This window comes from Pectinophora gossypiella, chromosome 3 (genome assembly GCF_024362695.1).
Source record: "Pectinophora gossypiella chromosome 3, ilPecGoss1.1, whole genome shotgun sequence".
Classification (NCBI taxonomy): Eukaryota; Metazoa; Arthropoda; class Insecta; order Lepidoptera; family Gelechiidae; genus Pectinophora; species Pectinophora gossypiella.
In genome coordinates, this window is record NC_065406.1 from 1985207 (window position 1) to 2003468 (window position 18262).

Below are 18262 nucleotides of genomic sequence, written 5' to 3' on the forward strand. Positions count from 1 at the left end.
CATAATTATATAACATTTTCATGTAGTACTATCATGGAAAAAAAAATATCGCCACAATATGGATAGGGTTTCAAAGTTTATGTGGATAAATAAAATAATAGGTCTAAAATACAAAACACAGTTTTATTTAACGGAATGTACAGCTAAAATGTAATGGTGCATTGGCACTGTAAAGTCGAGATTGCGTATAGCACATAATACAATAACAACATAAAAGCTTAACTCTTAATACTTATAATTATAAAAAAATAAAGCATTCAAAAAGAGTTTCTAGAATTTCAGGTTTCTGAGCTTCTGGTCGGCTTTTCTGAGTGAGGCGGCCATTTCTAGTTGCTTGACGCGGAGGCGGGCCCAGACGAGGTAGTCCTGCAGACCGATGATTTGTGCAGCCATTAGGGCGGCGCTGTCCGGGTAGATCACGGTGGCGCAACCAAGCCCGGATGGCACGGATAGTGACGACCAGATGTCCTGTAAAACAGTTAATATTAAATATAAACAGCCGTCTTCTGTATTTCCGTATGCATATAACCCGGGTGCTTTCAAGGCCAGAATGAACAGGCACCTTCTGGACGAGCTCGCTCCATCATAGGCCTCGTCAATGCCTTCGGGCAAGTCTGAGGCCAAGAGCAAAGCCATCCAAGGTAAAAAAAAAATAAAAAAAAAAACAGTCTGCTATAAGTTGGCAACGATATTAATACTCCTAACAACTGGCTATTATATGATTGGTTACAGGAAGACCCAGAAGGACGTACATTGACCAAATTGGAGATGTCCTTAGAAAAGGTTCAGTATGATCTACTCTGAACCGGCGTGCGTGTATGAAACGATTGATGAACGTGGAGGAAGCCAGAAAAGTATATCAGGATCGAAGGAAATGAAATTCCATAGGCACTGCTTACTCCGGTGGGAAATAGGCGTGAGTTTATGTATGTATGTATGTGATTGGTTAAAGTTTACATAGCATTTGTAGTCAACTAAAAATCAGGCGTGAAATTAAAAAAAATATTTAAAGTTTTCGATCTTTGTGAAATTAATTAAAATTAATTTTCGATCTTTGTGAAGTGAATTATTATTATTTTATTTTATCTTCGGAGCGCTAATAGCTTCATTTACAAATGAAAACAAAGGTACAAAGTAGAAAACCGAGCATGTACACCGTATACATAGAATCCACACTACAGCATAATACATATTCTCATTTGCCTTATGGTCGTATCGCCGACAGTCCCTTTAAAATCCAAACTCCATTGTTTTACTATTATGTCTGGAAACCTTGGTTTTACGAGGTTAAAAGCCTGTTTTGTAAGATTCATTATTCTTTTTTTCAAATATGTACATATTGAAAAAGAAACTTTCTTATTAAAAATGTGTTGCTGAGTGCATACCTGGACAAGTTTATCGGAAGGCGGTGGGCAGTTGATGACGGGGTAGGAAGTGTTGCCAGACAGCACAGGCCCGAGGCCGTTGGAGCGGCCCGCGACGGCGATGAACACCAGCGCTCCGTGAGTGTCTTCGTACTGTTGCATGATACGTAGTGTCTCTTCGGTTGCTTTGTGAGCTGACGTCACGCGGAGGTCCACGTCCAGGCCAAGGTCGCTGGCAGCTGCAATGAAAAGAGATGTTATATGATCAATCAATAATACCTTATTCCGTGTCTAGTGGTTAGAGCGTAAGGCTCACGATCTGGAGGTCCGGGTTCGATTTCCGATGGGGACATTGTCGAAATCACTTTGTGAGACTGTCCTTTGTTTGGTAAGGACTTTTCAGGCTTGAATCACCTGATTGTCCGAAAAAGTAAGATGATTCCGTGCTTCGGAGGGCACGTTAAGCCGTTGGTCCCGGCCATTAGCCGTAAAAACACCTCCACCAACCCGCAGTGGAGCAGCGTGGTGGAGTATGCTCCATACACCCTCCGGTTGATTGAGGGGAGGCCTGTGCCCAGCAGTGGGACGTATATAGGCTGTTTATGTACCTTATTGCACAACGACATTTACAAAGGACATAGACATACGAATAAAAACGTAAGCAGAACAGACGGCCTTATTGCTAAATAGCAATTTCTGCCAGATGATCATTCTTCTTCTTCTCGTGTGGGTTGTGTGGTAGAATACTAACATCATCAACCCTGGTGTCAGGGTTATGATTGAGCCGCCAAGGACCCCTGACATGGCTCATGTAACGTGATCATTATGTTTTTTCATTTTTAAATTATATTTTCAATTATTGTTCTTTTTAAGCTAACTTTAGTTTAGGTATACTTTTTATTATCAGTGTTGTGTGCGTCTATAATTGGCAGGCATACCGGAACTTTTCCTATGTGTATTTTATATTGTGTGTTTGTGTATGTACTGCTGTTGATGTACCATAATAAATAAATAAATAAATAAATCATTGACATAACATAAGCTGACGACTACATTCGTTATAATCTGGGAGTCTTCAAGGCTAGAGTGAATAGGCATTTGTTAGGTAAGCGTGATCCAGCCTAGACCACACCGTCACTTACCATCAGGTGAAATTGTGGTTAAATGCGAGACTAAATTATTAAAAACTTATAACGGGTTCGAATCCCGGTGGGGACATATCACAAAAATCGCTTTGTGATCCCTAGTTTGGTCAGGACATTACAGGCTGATCACCTGATTGTCCCACAGTAAGATGATCCGTGCTTCGGAAGGCACGTTAAGCCGTTGGTCCCGGTTACTACTTACTGATGTAAGTAACTAGTCGTTACATGAGCCATGTCAAGGGCCTTTGGCGGCACAATAATAACCCTGACACCAGGGTTGATGAGGTTTGGTAATCCACCTCACAACCCATACGATAGAAGAAAAAAAAATGTGGCCCTTTTAGCCCTCAGCTCTGGAACGTATATATTTTATAGGCTGTAAAATTACCTTTAGCGATCTTCTGGCAATGCTCCTGATCGGCAGGCGAGCCCATGAAGACGACAACCTTGTGGTGCACGGTGGGCTTCAGATGGTCCAGTTGGTCCTTCACCCAGGAGAAGTTGCGCTTCACAGTGTCCAGGTCCGCCGCAGTTACGTTCGCTAGGTTTCTGTATACCTGGGGGAACGGTAAAGGTTGTTTCAAGAGATCTAGACTGGTGATGCTGTTATAATAAACTACCTATAACTTGTTATTCAAATTCTAAAAATATCTTTATTCAGTAGGTAACATAGTTACACTTTGAATCGTCAATTTTTACATAACGAACGTCTCATCCGCCTAAAACTACTGCAGCTTCTCACAACCTGTATAGCCGGGGAAAAGAAGCTGCAAGAAAAACCTCGGCACAGGGACCTAGACGTTCTTTAAAAAAAAAAACAAAATATTACCTTGCATTATACCGCGTTGCTGATTTTATTAAATAAATACAGGGTGTTAGTGACATCGTAACGAATACTGAGGGGGATGATTCAGACCATGATTCTGAGTTAATATCAAGTAGATTTTCCTGTCGGAAAATTCATGAAAATTTTAGTGTTTTTTTTTTAATTATTTTCCGTTCCATACTTTTGCGACGGAAAATTCCACTTGATATCAATTCAGAATCATGGCCTGAAGAATTTGGGACCCTTTTCGAAAGTAAAGAAAGCGAATTGGAATATAAAAGAAAAACACTTACATTTTTTACTAAGTACCTATGAACCCATTTATAGGTAATCAAATACAGCATAGGTTTTTTGTTTTTTGGAAGTGTCGCAGTTATCGATAATATAATGGCGTAGTATATGATATGCCTTGCAAATCTAACCTTCTGATAAGATTCCTGATTTGTGAAAAAAAGTGTAATGTGCCCGACGAAAATGTTTTGAGAATAAATGTGTACAAATACAAAATGATTTATTTGTGAAACACAGGTAGAGAAAAATTGGTGTGAGAGAAATTGTGGACCCTTCGGGTCCCCCCGAGAATGGGGGCCTTGGGCACGAGCCCCGTGCGCCCTTATGGTGAAGACGGTACTGGCTTTGAGTGGTTCAAGCCTTCTTGAACTGAATTGGGCCATCAAACAATGTTAATGTTAATATTTTTCTGCCATTTCGTATCCATTTTTATTCGGGCTAGGAATGCGTACACATTTGATAATCGGACTAAGATACTACGCTAGAGATCTCGCGGCGTACATGCCTGTGCAAGGTTGGAGTTATCTGTGACCTGTGACCGCCGTATCTTGCTATAAATGATGTAACAGGTCGCTGATTGGCAACAGGCTAAACATATGGTTTTTGATCTTTCATCATTTCACTTTAATTTGTTGTATTCTTACTACATGACACGATGACCTTCGTATCAGCCTTTTCCATATTTTCTCATCGTTTAACCGTCCGATCTGGAGGTCCGGGTTCGATTCCCGATGGGGACATTGTCGAAATCACTTTGTGAGACTGTCCTTTGTTTGGTAAGGACTTTTCAGGCTTGAATCACCTGATTGTCCGAAAAAGTAAGTTGATTCCGTGCTTCGGAGGGCACGTTAAGCCGTTGGTCCCGGCTATTAGCCGTAAAAACACCTCCACCAACCCGCAGTGGAGCAGCGTGGTGGAGTATGCTCCATACCCTCTCCGGTTGATTGAGAGGAGGCCTGTGCCCAGCAGTGGGACGTATATAGGCTATTTATGTTTATGTTATGTTAACCGTTAATGTTTGTCATAATCATAACAGACATTTCAAAACCATATTCAGCTAAATCGTCCCAGCTGTTCTCGAGTTCTCGAGCTCTTTAGCGAGACTAACGGATTCAATTCATATGTACAGTCATGAGCAATATAATGTACCCACTTTAGATAGGACTCTTCATGATAGTCGAAATATTGTAGTCTCTATCGAGGTGGGTCTAACAAAACCACTGAAGTATTGAGCACTGGACTCATGATCCGGAGGTCCCGGGTTCGAATCCCCGTGGGAACATATCAAAAAATCACCCGATTATCCGAAAGTAAGACGACCCGTGCTTTGGAAGGCACGTTAAGTTGCCTTTGTTAGTCCTGGTTACGTAGTCGTTACACGAGCTATGTCAGGGTCCCTTGGCGGCTCATTAATAACCTTGACACCAGGTTTACAGAAGTTGATCCACCTCACAACTCATATAGGAGACGAAAATAAAGGGTACTGGTGGGCTCGTACTATGTCAAAATTAAATTCGCTTTTTACCTGCTTGTCCACCATAAGACGCTTGTCTCCCGAGGGCCACAGTCGCCAGGAGTCGGAGTCAATGACGTCAGCCAAGAGTATGTTACCTGGAAGAAGAAATTGTTTCAGTGTCCTTGTCAGACTGACCCTGGTTTGGAAAGTTTTTTGTTTTTTGACGTGACTTATGTAGATTTGCCGCAGGTGGCATTAACTACTTGGCCGGACAAATAGGGAGCGCTGAAGGCTCTCACCCGGTACAACGTTTAAGACAACAGGCCTGAGGGTGCCCAATTGGGCGCGAACCTCGACTCAGGGCGTCGTCTGAGAGGAAAAAATATTTGAAAGAATTAATCGACCTTAGTGGGTCGATCGATAGCGATAAGCGCTGATTGACGGAAGTCGTCGACTGCTTTCGTCGTTGCTTGATATTTGGACCACAATATGTATAGAATGATGTTGCTACCTATATTGCTTCTGTTTATTCTGATCAGAATAATAATGGGTGGAAGGTGTAATTGTACTTTGGTGTAATAAAAAGGGTTCATCATTTATACCGAAAAACAAAGATAAAAGATAAATTAGAAGTTTAAACAAAGAAAAAACTGAACAACGCCATTTATCGTGTTTTTGGATGACGTAAATTAAAATGTCTCAGACCAATATTTTACTTTTAAGTCGTAATAAAGTGGTTACCCTCAGTATCAACTCCAAACTCGATCTTCATGTCTATAAGCGCGCAGTCGCGGAGCGCCCATGCCTTCTCAAGGATCTCGAAGACCAGGATCGTGGATCGCCTCATGTAGTCCACCTCGTCCTGACCTGTACAATTGTCACGTTGGGTAAGTAAATGGTGTATACAGGGTGTTAGTGACATCGTAACGAAAACTTTGAGGGATGATTCAGGCCATGATTCTGAGTTGATATCAAGTGGAATTTTCCGTCGCAAAAGTATGGAACGGAAAATAATTAAAATAAGCTCTAAAATTTTCGTGACTTCTCCGACAGGAAATTCCACTTGATATCGACTCAGAATCATGGTCTGAATCATCCCCTTCAGTATTCGTTACAGTGTCACTAACACCCATACCTACTTCTATGGCTACTGTATGTACTTGTATGGGGTGTAAGTGACATCGTAACGAATACTGAGAGGGATGATTCAGCTGATTATTCTGAGTTAATATCAAGTGGAATTTTCCATCGCAAAAGTATAGAATTGAAAATAATTTAAAAAAACTAAAAAAATAACATGAATTTTGCGACGGAAAATTCCACTTGATATTAACTCAGAATCATGGTCTGAATCATCCCTCTGAGTATTCGTTACGATGTCACTAACACCCGTATATCGGGGTACTTTTATCAAAAACTAGCGACCCGCCCCGGCTTCGCTCGGGTGCAATGCTGAGTAAAAAATGAAATTATTTACGACATCACATTAAAAACCTCAAAAATAACAGTATTTCGCCACTATTTAATGGATGTTATTACACATATAAACCTTCGTCTTGAATCACTCTATCTATTAAAAGAAACCGCATCAAAATCCGTTGCGTAGTTTTAAAGATTTAAGCGTACATAGGAATATAGGGACAGAAAAAGCGACTTTGTTTTATACTATGCAAGTGATGAACTACTCGTATGTACTCACCGATTTCAAGCCCGTTGATCTTGAACTTGGCAGAAACGATCTGCTCCTCAGACCACTGAGGGTCATGGTTGGCATCGTCCTTGAAGAAGGTCTCCTGCTTGGGCGGTGTGAAGCGGAATCCTTCTGGCACGCCAGGGTTGCGCTTGAGGAAGGAGCCAGTGGCCAAGCGACGAGTCACCCATTCAATTGGGATCATGTCGCATTTCTTCGAGAGGAAGGCAGTCGGGGATGCCATCTTGACGAAAGCAGTTTTGAGGCCTGAGGAGAAGATTTATTTTATTAAATACTTTAAATTATTCATCACTTCTTCTTCTATCGTGTGGGTTGTGAGGTGGATTACCAACCTCATCAACCCTGGTGTCAGGGTTATTATCGAGCTGCCATAGGCCCCTGACATGACTCATGTAACGACTACGTAATTACATCAATAAGTAATGACCGGGACCAATGGCTTAACGTGCCTTCCGAAGCACGGATCATCTTACTTTCAGACAATCAGGTGATCAGCCTGTAATGTCCTAACCAAACTAGGGATGAAAAAGTGATTTGTCCCCACCGGGATTCGAATCCGAGACTTCCGCGCCGTGAGCACAACGCTCAACCACTGGACCATGGAGGCCATTTATGGGAGTGACTTAGATAGAAGTTGAGGATAGATTACTGCCAGGTAAACACCTATTCAAATACAAACGTATAAACTATTGCTAGGCTGATAATTCAGCCAATCGAGTTGCGGGGAAATACATTTCGAATTGACTATGGTATTATTACAAATGTTAGGAAAGCGGACCCTGTACTCAAACGTTTTTTCGATTCTGCTCCGCACCACCCAAATCCCCTGGTAGTTGCAGCTTCCGAATACATTCCGCTTAGGGACGGTACTGAAAAGTATCAGCGTCTGAAGGACGTAATAATACGATCCCGACGACCCGATTTGATAACGCTAGAGAAAAAGTTAAGAGATTTTTTGGAAAGGTTAGATGTGCAACGGACTTGGTATTTCCAAATAGGCATATCTAACCCGATGAAGTTAGTTTGCGGCCAGGGTGGAGCAGTCTTGGTTTATTTTGCCCCCCAATTATAATTACATCTCGCACCGCCCTAGGGCCGCCACTGATTATACAGGATGTTAGTGATATAGTTACTATAAGTATAGAACTGAAAATAATTTAAGAAAACTAAAAAAGAAAACATGAAATTTGCGACGGAAAATTCGACTTGATATCATCTCAGAATCATGGTCTGAATCCGCCCTCAAAGTTTTCGTTACGATGTCACTAACACCCTGTATAATATGCCAAATCGAGTTGCAACAAAACAATCAGTGTCATCACTCGTTGATTATGATTAAAACCAACAAAACAACTTGTTATTTTCAAAAGCAACATGACCTTGCGAAGCTATTTCATAATATGTTGCTCATTATCTACAGATTGATAGTCAGGTCAGGTTGGATCAGCAAAATAGTTTCGGTAAACAGTGAACAATAAGCTAAAAACAAGTTGGAGAATCCACCTTTAAAAGGATAGGTGGATGAATGAATGCTTTTTCGAAGAGTTTGGTACACACACAGTAGGGTTAAGTCATCATTGGCCACAACATTATGACAGATGATGGTAACAGTGTCAGTGGTGCTAATTCCTGTAAACACCATCTAATTTTATTTTAAGTTATATCTGTCATTTTCTTATCCGTCGAAAAGGAAAGGGACGGGTAATCGACAAGCATGAAATTTATGGAACACACGTCAATTTTAAGCACAAATCAAATACAACCCTATAAAAATTTTGCATTGACTAATAACCCCACAGAATTCAGCACACAGAAACAGCACACGTCAAACGGTTTGCATAGCAGCGAGACACCTTTTTGATTCGCCCGCGTTATTCATTCATTTACTCATTCTTCCTAAAATTAAAGGCTGTCAATCATCCGTCACTTTCTTTTTCGGTCGATAAGAAAATGACGGGTATAACTTAAAGTAAAATTAGGAGGTGTCTGCAGGAATCGGGGCCAGTGTAGCTGTTACGTTTTGCTGCAGGATCCCTTGTGACTTACCAAGCCAATAGCAGCACGGCACCTAACACACCTAGGGTTAACCTAGGGTTTTTTTTGACGTGACTTATTGTAGATTTGCCGCAGATGGCATTAACTACTTGGCCGGACGAATGGGGAGCGCTGAAGGCTCTCACCCGGTACAACGTTTAAGACAACAGGCCTAAGGGTGCCCAGTTGGGCGCGAACCTCGGCTCAGGGCGACGTCTGAGAGGAAAATATTTGAAAGAATTAATCGACCCTAGAGGGTCTGAAAAAAAAAAAACAAAAAAAAAGACGTTTAGTAAAAAAGTAACTGATTTGACTACTTTTTCAACTACCGTATTGAGTGTTAATCTCTGAATTGAGTGCGAGAAAGTTTATAAAGTAGGCAAGTACGAAATAGTCGAGAGGTTTGCTATAGCAAACCGACGGTACGAATTGATTTAGTTAAAGGTTATCATCAGATGTTTGACCTCATTAGTTTTTAATTTGATATATCAGTTGTATGACGAAAGAGATAAAACTTTTAAGAAACTAATAGACTGTTTGACGTTATGGAAAAGGGAACAGTAAAATAGAGGACCTAAACATGATTATGTGCGCTTATCTTAATGATAGAGCATAAAATGTGCTGTTTTGTGTACAGTTGGAACCTCGTAATGTCTTGTTTTTCTGTTGAATGTATTTAAGCCTGCTGAATGTATTGAAAGCGATGGAGATACGACCTGGATGCGTTTCAGACGGATTGGAGAGAGATCGTTCAGGACAGGCAGAAATGGAAGCTCAGAATGGAGGCCTTTGCCCAGCAGTGGGACAATCCAGGCTAACTAAAAAAAAGTATTTAAGCCAGTCCAAGGACGGATTCGGGGGGGTGTCACGAGGGTCAAGGGTCATGGGTGCATACATACATAAACTCACGCCTATTTCCCATCGGGGTAAGCAGAGACTATAGAATTCCATTTGCTTCGATCCTGACACACTTCTTTTGCTTCCTCCTCATTCATCAATCGCTTCATACACGCACGCCGGTTCATGGTTGGGTCATGGGTGGCCACTGCAATTTTATCTAATGAGAATAGGCTGTCTGCTACCTGGTAACCTCCCCCCCCCCCCCACCTTACATAAAAACTGGACCCGCCCTTGAGCCAGTCTACACAAATTACTTCTTTGTTTGATTGATTGGAAGTGAGGAAAAGTCATAAACTGCCTATATACGTCCCACTGCTGGGCACAGGCCTCCCCTCAATCAACCGGAGGGGGTATGGAGCATACTCCACCACGCTGCTCCACTGCGGGTTGGTGGAGGTGTTTTTTACGGCTAATAGCCGGGACCAACGGCTTAACGTGCCCTCCGAAGCACGGAATCATCTTACTTTTTCGGACAATCAGGTGATTCAAGCCTGAAAAGTCCTTACCAAACAAAGGACAGTCTCACAAAGTGATTTCGACAATGTCCCCATCGGGAATCGAACCCGGACCTCCAGATCGTGAGCGTAACGCTCTAACCACTAGACCACGGAGGCTGTTAAGTTGAGGAAAAGTTATCCAACGTGAATTGTTACCAGTCATGTCGTGAAGTCGTTACATGAGTCATGTCAGGGGCCTATGGCGGCTCAGTATTAACCATGGGGGGTTGATGGGGTTGGTAATCCACCTCACAATCCACACGATAGGAAAGAGAAGAAACACTTACCAGCAGCCTTGAGGATTTCGAAGACTTTAGCATTGGTCTGGTTGGAGATGGCGGCCTTGCCCTCCATGTCGTGGGCCTTGACACCATCGCCGGCGGTGATGCGGTCCTTGTTGAGCAACAGGCAGTGTCCAGGCTGCTCTGGAAGGTCGAAGACTTGCTTCGTCTTACCCTCGATGATGAGCTTACCCAGCTTGTAGCTGCCGACTGGAAATACAAGCAAATAATGTAGTTATAGGAGGAAATTGCTGTAGAGCAATAAGGCCGCCTAATGAGCTGAATTTTGTACATACATATATAAGATCCTGCCTATTTTCCGTTGTGGTAGATTGACCACGGAGTTTTTGTATTTATAAACTTAACTTTTGCTCGGAAGGACTATCGCGATAGGTAGATTTTAGATACCTACTCTAAAGTAAGTAAGTAGGTACTGTTTTGGTAAATACCTAACGACTAAAGTGTAGCTTTCAATTTCGATGTATTTATGAATTAAGTTTATGTAAATTTTCATCCAAAACGGTCAGAGCTAAGTCTTTAAGTCTAGAGTGAGCCAAAAAGTTCGGCAAATCGGTTGGTTGGTTCGGTTCGGTTCGGTAGTTCGGTTTGATGCCTACAGCACAGGCTTAATTCTATTTTAGGCATCAGCTGTAAAGTTTATTTAATAACATGCTTATTACTTATTTTGTAACATCAAAGCTTTTTGTGGAAATATTTGTTGTATACGTCACTATTAGTTACGCACATCACTACAGCTGTCGCTATTGTTTATGTCATTCTTTTTGGTCGTCTCATTGTACTTACCTTGTGTTGTTTATATTAATAAAAGATATTAATTACATTGAAGTCGTCGTATGATTTTATAACTAAAAGGACCGGCCAACACGCTACAATACATGGTGTCAGAAGTGTAAGTGAACTGGATTCACATCGTCGTGAAATAAGTAATGTCAACAAGTCGCCGCCTCGCCGCTAACAAACATGTCGGAAGATCAAAAACCCAAGAAATTATCGGGAATGTCATGTCCGCAGCCCATGTTGATGACTGGTAATTTAGCACAACAATGGAAGAAATGGGTGCAATCCTTCAAATTTTACATGCGCGCGTCCGGCATGGATGAAGAAAGCGATGGCAGAAAGGTAGCTTTATTTTTACATGTCATTGGGGAAAAAGGTGTGGATGTATTTAACACGTTCGGAAAAGACGAAGACAAAGTTAAATACGACGAGCTCATCGAGTTGTTTCAAAATCATTTTGCCCCAAAAGCTAACCTAACTTATGAATGTCACAATTTTTTCACATATAAACAAAGTGAAAACGAGTCGCTGGATGATTTTGCATGTGCACTAAAACTAAGGTCTCAAAACTGCGAGCTAGGAAAACTGCAGGAACGTCTTGTCAAAATAATGTTCATATGCAACATGCATCAAAAGTACAACTATATCCGAGAAAGACTTTTGCTTGAAGACAAGCTAGATCTTGACAAGGCCTTAGAAGTGGCAAAAGCCATGCTAGCTTCAAGACATCAGACAGATGCATTGACAGCAGAACAAAGTTCAGTCATGTATAATAAAACTCAGTCAAGGTCTAAGTCAAATACAAGAAATAAAAGTCAACAACAACAGTCAAAAAAGGAAGTCTGTACAAAATGTAATCAAGTCCATCGTCACAAGTGTCCAGCATTGTCTCAAGTCTGCAGAAATTGCAATAAAGTCGGTCATTTTGCAGTATGTTGTCGGTCCAAGTCGAAGTCAGTCAAGTATGTCGAGTCAGATAACAACACCCATCAGGTACAGTCAGAAAAACAAGATTTATTCATTGGTCATATACAGTCGTCATCGTCAAGTGAGTGGACAATAAATATAAACATAAATAAGTCACAAGTGAATTGTATTATTGATACAGGCAGTGATGTCAACATAATGTCAAAAAACGTCTATGATTCACTTAATATCAAAAAGGTATTGTCTAAAACTGATATTAAAATTAAGTCATACACTGGTAATAGTCTAGAAGTACTAGGTCAACAAAATTTACAATGTAAATTACAATTGAATGGCACCTACATGACAAAACAAATTAATTTTGTTATTGCAAATGTGAATTCTCCAACTGTGTTAGGTAAAATTACTTGCTCAGAAATTGGATTAATAAAAAGAGTTTTTTGTGTCGAGTCTACAAATAGTCACATGTCAGAAAATAATGATAGTCAATTGTCATTTGAAACAAATCAAAACGAGTCAAAGTCATGTCATGTAATTTGTCCTGAAGCCATGAAAAGTCAGTCAGTACAGTCAAGTCAGTCACAGTCAAGTCAGTCACAGTCAAGTCAGTCACAAGATATAAATTTGTCTAAACTAATTGAATATAATAATTCTGTTTTTACCGGTCTTGGATGTCTTCCTGGTGAGTGTGTCATAAGTACAAATCCTGATGTCAAGCCAAAAGTCGATGCACCAAGGAAGGTACCATTCGCTCTACATCAAAGGCTTCAAGAAGAATTGGAGAAAATGGAAAACATGGATGTCATTGTCAAGGTCACAGAGCCAACTGAGTGGGTGAGTTCTTTGATTTTAGTCGAAAAGAAGAATGGTCAATTACGGGTATGTCTAGACCCCCGTAATCTAAATCAGGCGATTAACAGAACTCATTATCCTATTCCGTCCGTAGACATGGTTCGCGCCAAGGTCGCTGGTGCAAAATTCTACTCAACTTTAGATGCCAGTAGTGGATTTTGGATGTGTAAATTGAGTGAGAAGAGTTCTTACCTCACAACATTTAATACGCCATTTGGTCGTTATCGCTTCAAACGTCTTCCATATGGAGTCAACTGTGCCCCTGAGTACTTTCATAGAATAATGACAGAAATATTTGGTGACATACCAGGAGTGGCAGTATACAGCGATGATATTTTAGTCAGTGGACAAACACTACAAGAGCATAATGAACGCCTTAATATGGTATTCAACAGAGCCAAGGAATACAATGTCAAATTTAATAAAGAAAAATGTTCATTTGCCAAGGAGAGTATTAAATACCTGGGTCATATATTTTCAGCAGTCGGAATCACAGTCGATCCGGATAAAGTCAGAGCAATCCAAGAGATGCCGTCTCCTACTTGTCTAAAAGATTTACAAAGATTTCTAGGCATGCTTAATTACTTAAGTCCTTTTATTAAAAATATGGCATGTGAGACAGAAATTCTACGTCAGTTACTAAAGAAGTCTACTGATTGGCAGTGGAATGCTAATCATGAAGCAACATTTTGTCGTCTAAAACAATTAATATGTCAGGTCCCAGTCTTGTCACATTTTAATGTCAATGATCCTATTGTCATACAAAGTGATGCTAGTAGCTGTGCTGTCGGAGCAGTGTTGTTACAAAATCAACATCCTGTCTATTATGCGTCAAAAACCTTAACGGAGTCACAGCAAAGAATGGCTCAAATAGAGAAGGAACTATATGCAATAGTCTTTGCCTGCGTCAAGTTCCACCAATTTATATATGGACAAACTGTAATGGTCGAAACAGATCATGCTCCATTAATAACATTATTTAAAAAGCCTTTAGTCGAAGTCCCAACACGTCTACAGAGGATGATGTTGAAAATACAGTCATATAGTCTAAATGTAGTCTACAAGAAAGGCAGTCACATGTATATTGCTGATACATTGTCTAGAGCACCACTGTCAGAAACAAGCACAGATGAATTAGATGATGATGTGGTCGTGCATGTCAATTTACTTATTAAGTCATTACCTGTCTCTCCAGAACGTCTACAATGGCTAATCAAAGGCACTAATGAAGATGAAAGTCTACAGATTTTGAAAAAATACTGTAAAGAAGGATGGCCGTCGAGTAAAGCTCAAGTTCACAAAGATGTACAGGAATATTGGCAATATAGATTTGATCTACATACAGAAAATGATCTAATCTTCAGAAGTAACAGTATAGTCATACCTAAAAAATTAAGGCCAGATATCTTGAAAATAATACACAGTGGTCATCTAGGAATTGAAAGGTCTAAAGCGTTTGTCAGAGGTCATGTATTTTGGCCATTCATGTCAACAGATATAAAAAATCTTGTCGAGTCATGTCATACTTGCTTATCACATAGAAGCTCAAATGCTCCTGAACCGCTTCTTCCACATGATGTCTCATTGCTTCCATGGGAAAAAGTTGGTGTTGATTTCATGGATTATAAGTCTAAAAAATTCATAGTCGTCCAAGATTATTACTCGAATTATATTGAATTGATGTCAGTGGCAAGTACTAACGCCAAAACAGTAATTGTCTGTCTTAAAAGTATCTTCAGTCGACATGGGATACCAGTAGAGTTATTCTCAGACAATGGTCCACCATTTAACTCTGCAGAATTTAAGAATTTTATTTTTGAATGGGGAATACACCATAACACGTCAAGTCCATACATACCAAGGTCAAATGGATTGGTAGAGTCAGCAGTCAAGATATGTAAACGTTTTCTTACTAAGTCAGACGAATCAGGAACAGACCCATATCTTGCTTTACTTCAATTCAGGAATACACCTAGAGGAAATCTACCATCTCCAGCACAACTGTTAATGTCACGTTCGCTGAGAACACAATTGCCTACAGTCACAAATAACTTAAAACCTAAAACAATCAAATTTCAAGATTATGTCAAGACAAAGGAAGAAAATAAGAAGAAAATGAAAGATTATTACGACAGAAAGACTAAAGTATTGCCAGAACTTAAAGAAGGAGATAAAGTCTATTTTAAGAAAATGCCAGATTCGCTATGGACTACAGGCACCGTCAAGTTTAAATGCGATCAGCCTAGGTCCTATACAATTGAAGGGTCTGATGGATTTATAGGAAGAAGAAATAGACAGCATATTTTGAAGCCACCACAGATACCACAAATGGAATTTTCTGAAGGGTCACAAAAGAGTCCAAATGTCAGAACGTCTCCTGTGTCACATACAGTAGCTCCGTCCATTGAAGAGCATACTACCCCGGTTCAAATGCGCACTCGGAGTGGAAGAGTCATAAGACCACCAAGACAGTTAGATTTATAAAAAATATACATATATATATTTGTTATGACTGTGAAGGACTGTCTGTAAATTTAGCTGTCTAGTATTAGTAGTAGTATAGACTAAGTTAAACATATTGTGTCTTAATTGTAATTACAAATTGTCTGTCTTAGCTGGTCAATAAGCTACTGTTAAACTATAGTGTTAAGTCAAGTCAAGCTGTAAAATTGTAATCATTTTACTTCTTTCTGATAAGGGGGATGTTGTATACGTCACTATTAGTTACGCACATCACTACAGCTGTCGCTATTGTTTATGTCATTCTTTTTGGTCGTCTCATTGTACTTACCTTGTGTTGTTTATATTAATAAAAGATATTAATTACATTGAAGTCGTCGTATGATTTTATAACTAAAAGGACCGGCCAACACGCTACAATACAATATTTTTTTATTATTTATTTTATTATAATTTATTTAAATACCAATATGCTGTTAAACACATATTTGGGTCGTTCTTCTTTTTTATCGACAACAAAAAGACATTTTCTCAATTTATCGGATTTAACATCTTTAAAATTATAACGGGAATAAATATTTTAAAACATCATATAAAGATGTGTCTGTAGAGGACTATTTTGTGGTTCTCTTTATCATGGTAACATACTTTTCTTTGCAGGCGCATTCAAAAAGATATTGTGACAGAGTGGCCCTTTTCATTGGAGACAGCATTTCAATTTACCACTCTGTCACAGAATTTTGTAAAAACAATCAAGCTACGTTAATCACTAATTGAGGAACCGATTAGTATTTTGCTAGTATTTTGAGTATAATAAGATTAGTATATTTTTGGACAATGGAAACATTAAATAAAATTCTAAAACATGTACCTAACTTATCAGATCGAAGGACAGATCATTGTCGATAAAAAAGAAGAACGACCCATTTACACATTGCACATATTTACAAAACGTAAAGCTCTTAGCATGCAATTCCGCAACCTATATTGGCTAATGGGCCGAAAATCTCAACTTTCAATGGAAAATAAATTAATATTATACAAATGTATTTTGAAACCCATTTGGGCGTATGGAATACAACTCTGGGGAACAGCCGCACACTCCAATATAGAGATCCTACAGAGATTCCAAAATAAGACCCTCCGCATTATCACAAATGCTCCATGGTACATTACCAATAGCAGATTACACAAAGAGTTGGGAATCCCAACAGTAAGTGAAGAGTTAAAAAATGTAAGCTGCTCCTACAAAAACAGAATAACAGCCCATTCTAATATACTGGCCAGGCCGCTCATGGATGAGCACACACAACTAAGACTAAGAAGGAGGCTGCCGCAGGATCTAGCCAACTAAGGCCCAAAATAGGAAGCGACACTGGTCGCTTACCTAAAATGATACCTATACACCACAAGAAGAAGAAGTGCTTATTATCCAAGGGTGATAGATTGCGCGCAAAGGGGGGGTTAAAAAAAAAAAAAAAAAAATACCGATATGCTGTTAAATAAGTACTTCCAGTATCATTTAACATTTCGACGCTACTCTTTAGGTAATTAGGTATATTTTATACCACTACATAGGTACAATAATATTATCCGCCACACTACACTATTATCGCTACAATAGCGCGCTACAAGTTAGGTAGGTAGGTATGGAGGTAATTAAGAGTTTGATTGGGGCTTGTAAATCTACAAGTTATGTAATAGCTCTGTGTAGGTAATTTGTGCCTTACAACGTACCTACCTACCTAATTTAAAATTAAATTAAAAACAACATAAAAAGTACGTACTAATATAATAATTATTTTGAAATTATCAAATATTTACAATGAATTGACCAAATAAGTACCTAAGTATATTTTTTAACTTTAGGTACTACCCCCATTTCATTGAGGTGTAAAGTCTGAGTTAACTTATTTCAATGCTTCTTGTCTAACCTTGAGAATGGCATAACTTCAAGACAAACCACCATAAATAAAAGCAATAAATTCATAAATCAAATAATGCTAACAAAGAACACAAATAATCGATAGCCAAGGCCGTATGTGTAAATTCCTGTTGCGTTTACAACTGGCGCGCAAAAAAGCCGGGTATAATGCGACTATGAAGAAAGTACGCAATGTTGCAAAGTGACATAAACCATGTAACGCGATTTTACTTAGTCGGTTTATAAAGGCATAATGAAGTGAAAAAAACTTTACCTTCTTTTGGGTGAGCCATTTTTTTTGAGTGAGAGGCGGAGACCGACAATGGAGCGAGTTTGCAGGACAGAGGGGATCGCGCGACAGGTCTGCAGCACAGGAATGGCCTTTTATAAAGTTTTCACAACCAGCATCAGAAGAGACCAACCACGTGTTTTCCTACGCACTCGACTGGTTGACTTTTGATAACAAGTTGCTGCGGTATATGTGGACTTTGTGATTTTGGTACTGAGAATATTTATCTGATATCTGAAACGAGTCTCAAGTGATAAAATACTTGCGATTATATGCGTTGGAAACTGCGGTTTATTACCTATTTATTTCCTATTTATTTATAAAAAAATATTTATTAATTGAAAAAAAAAAATGGATAGTAAAGTTATACAAAATTAAATAAATTGATATTTTCTATAACGACCGGTTGCCATACAACCATAAAGTTGAAGTTGAAATTGATATTTATGGATAAGGCCGCCGGCAATGATACTACCACGTTCTTTTGTCTTATTAATTTGTAAATTG

The 18262-nt window shown here is 39.5% G+C and overlaps 2 protein-coding genes and 1 long non-coding RNA gene across 4 annotated transcripts in view; 1 reads left to right on the forward strand and 2 right to left on the reverse strand.

Moving 5' to 3' along the window:
- LOC126381125 (uncharacterized) overlaps nt 1–18262 on the reverse strand; it is a 124407-nt gene that overhangs the window by 24322 nt on the left and 81823 nt on the right. The window lies entirely within an intron of this gene.
- Nucleotides 105–17922, reverse strand: LOC126380449 (bifunctional phosphoribosylaminoimidazole carboxylase/phosphoribosylaminoimidazole succinocarboxamide synthetase). The gene is made up of 8 exons (XM_050029867.1): nt 17741–17922; nt 10512–10715; nt 6782–7039; nt 5824–5949; nt 5152–5237; nt 2898–3066; nt 1386–1603; nt 105–468 (listed from the first exon to the last, which is right to left on the reverse strand). The coding sequence occupies exons 1-8, from the start codon at nt 17757–17759 to the stop codon at nt 271–273; spliced, it is 1278 nt and encodes a 425-aa protein (XP_049885824.1). The 5' UTR covers nt 17760–17922; the 3' UTR covers nt 105–270.
- LOC126380308 (uncharacterized) lies at nt 11263–15915 on the forward strand. 2 transcript variants are annotated; one of them, XM_050029638.1, is made up of 2 exons: nt 11263–13064; nt 13177–15915. In XM_050029638.1, the coding sequence occupies exons 1-2, from the start codon at nt 11487–11489 to the stop codon at nt 13222–13224; spliced, it is 1626 nt and encodes a 541-aa protein (XP_049885595.1). In that variant the 5' UTR covers nt 11263–11486; the 3' UTR covers nt 13225–15915. The 2 variants fall into 2 exon arrangements, with proteins under 2 accessions (XP_049885595.1, XP_049885603.1); XM_050029646.1 differs by having other exon boundaries at nt 14278–15915.

Excerpts from the sequence above, each read along its gene's own strand:
- LOC126380449 (XM_050029867.1), bottom strand. Across the intron at positions 5,950-6,781 it reads GATCAACGGGCTTGAAATCG|GTCAGGACGAGGTGGACTAC; the intron begins GTGAGTACATAC and ends ACAATTGTACAG. Across the intron at positions 469-1,385 it reads CTTCCGATAAACTTGTCCAG|GACATCTGGTCGTCACTATC; the intron begins GTATGCACTCAG and ends ACTGTTTTACAG.
- LOC126380308 (XM_050029638.1), top strand. The coding sequence starts at position 11,487 with ATGTCGGAAGATCAAAAACCCAAGAAATTATCGGGAATGTCATGTCCG. Across the intron at positions 13,065-13,176 it reads TCACAGAGCCAACTGAGTGG|ACATGGTTCGCGCCAAGGTC; the intron begins GTGAGTTCTTTG and ends TTCCGTCCGTAG.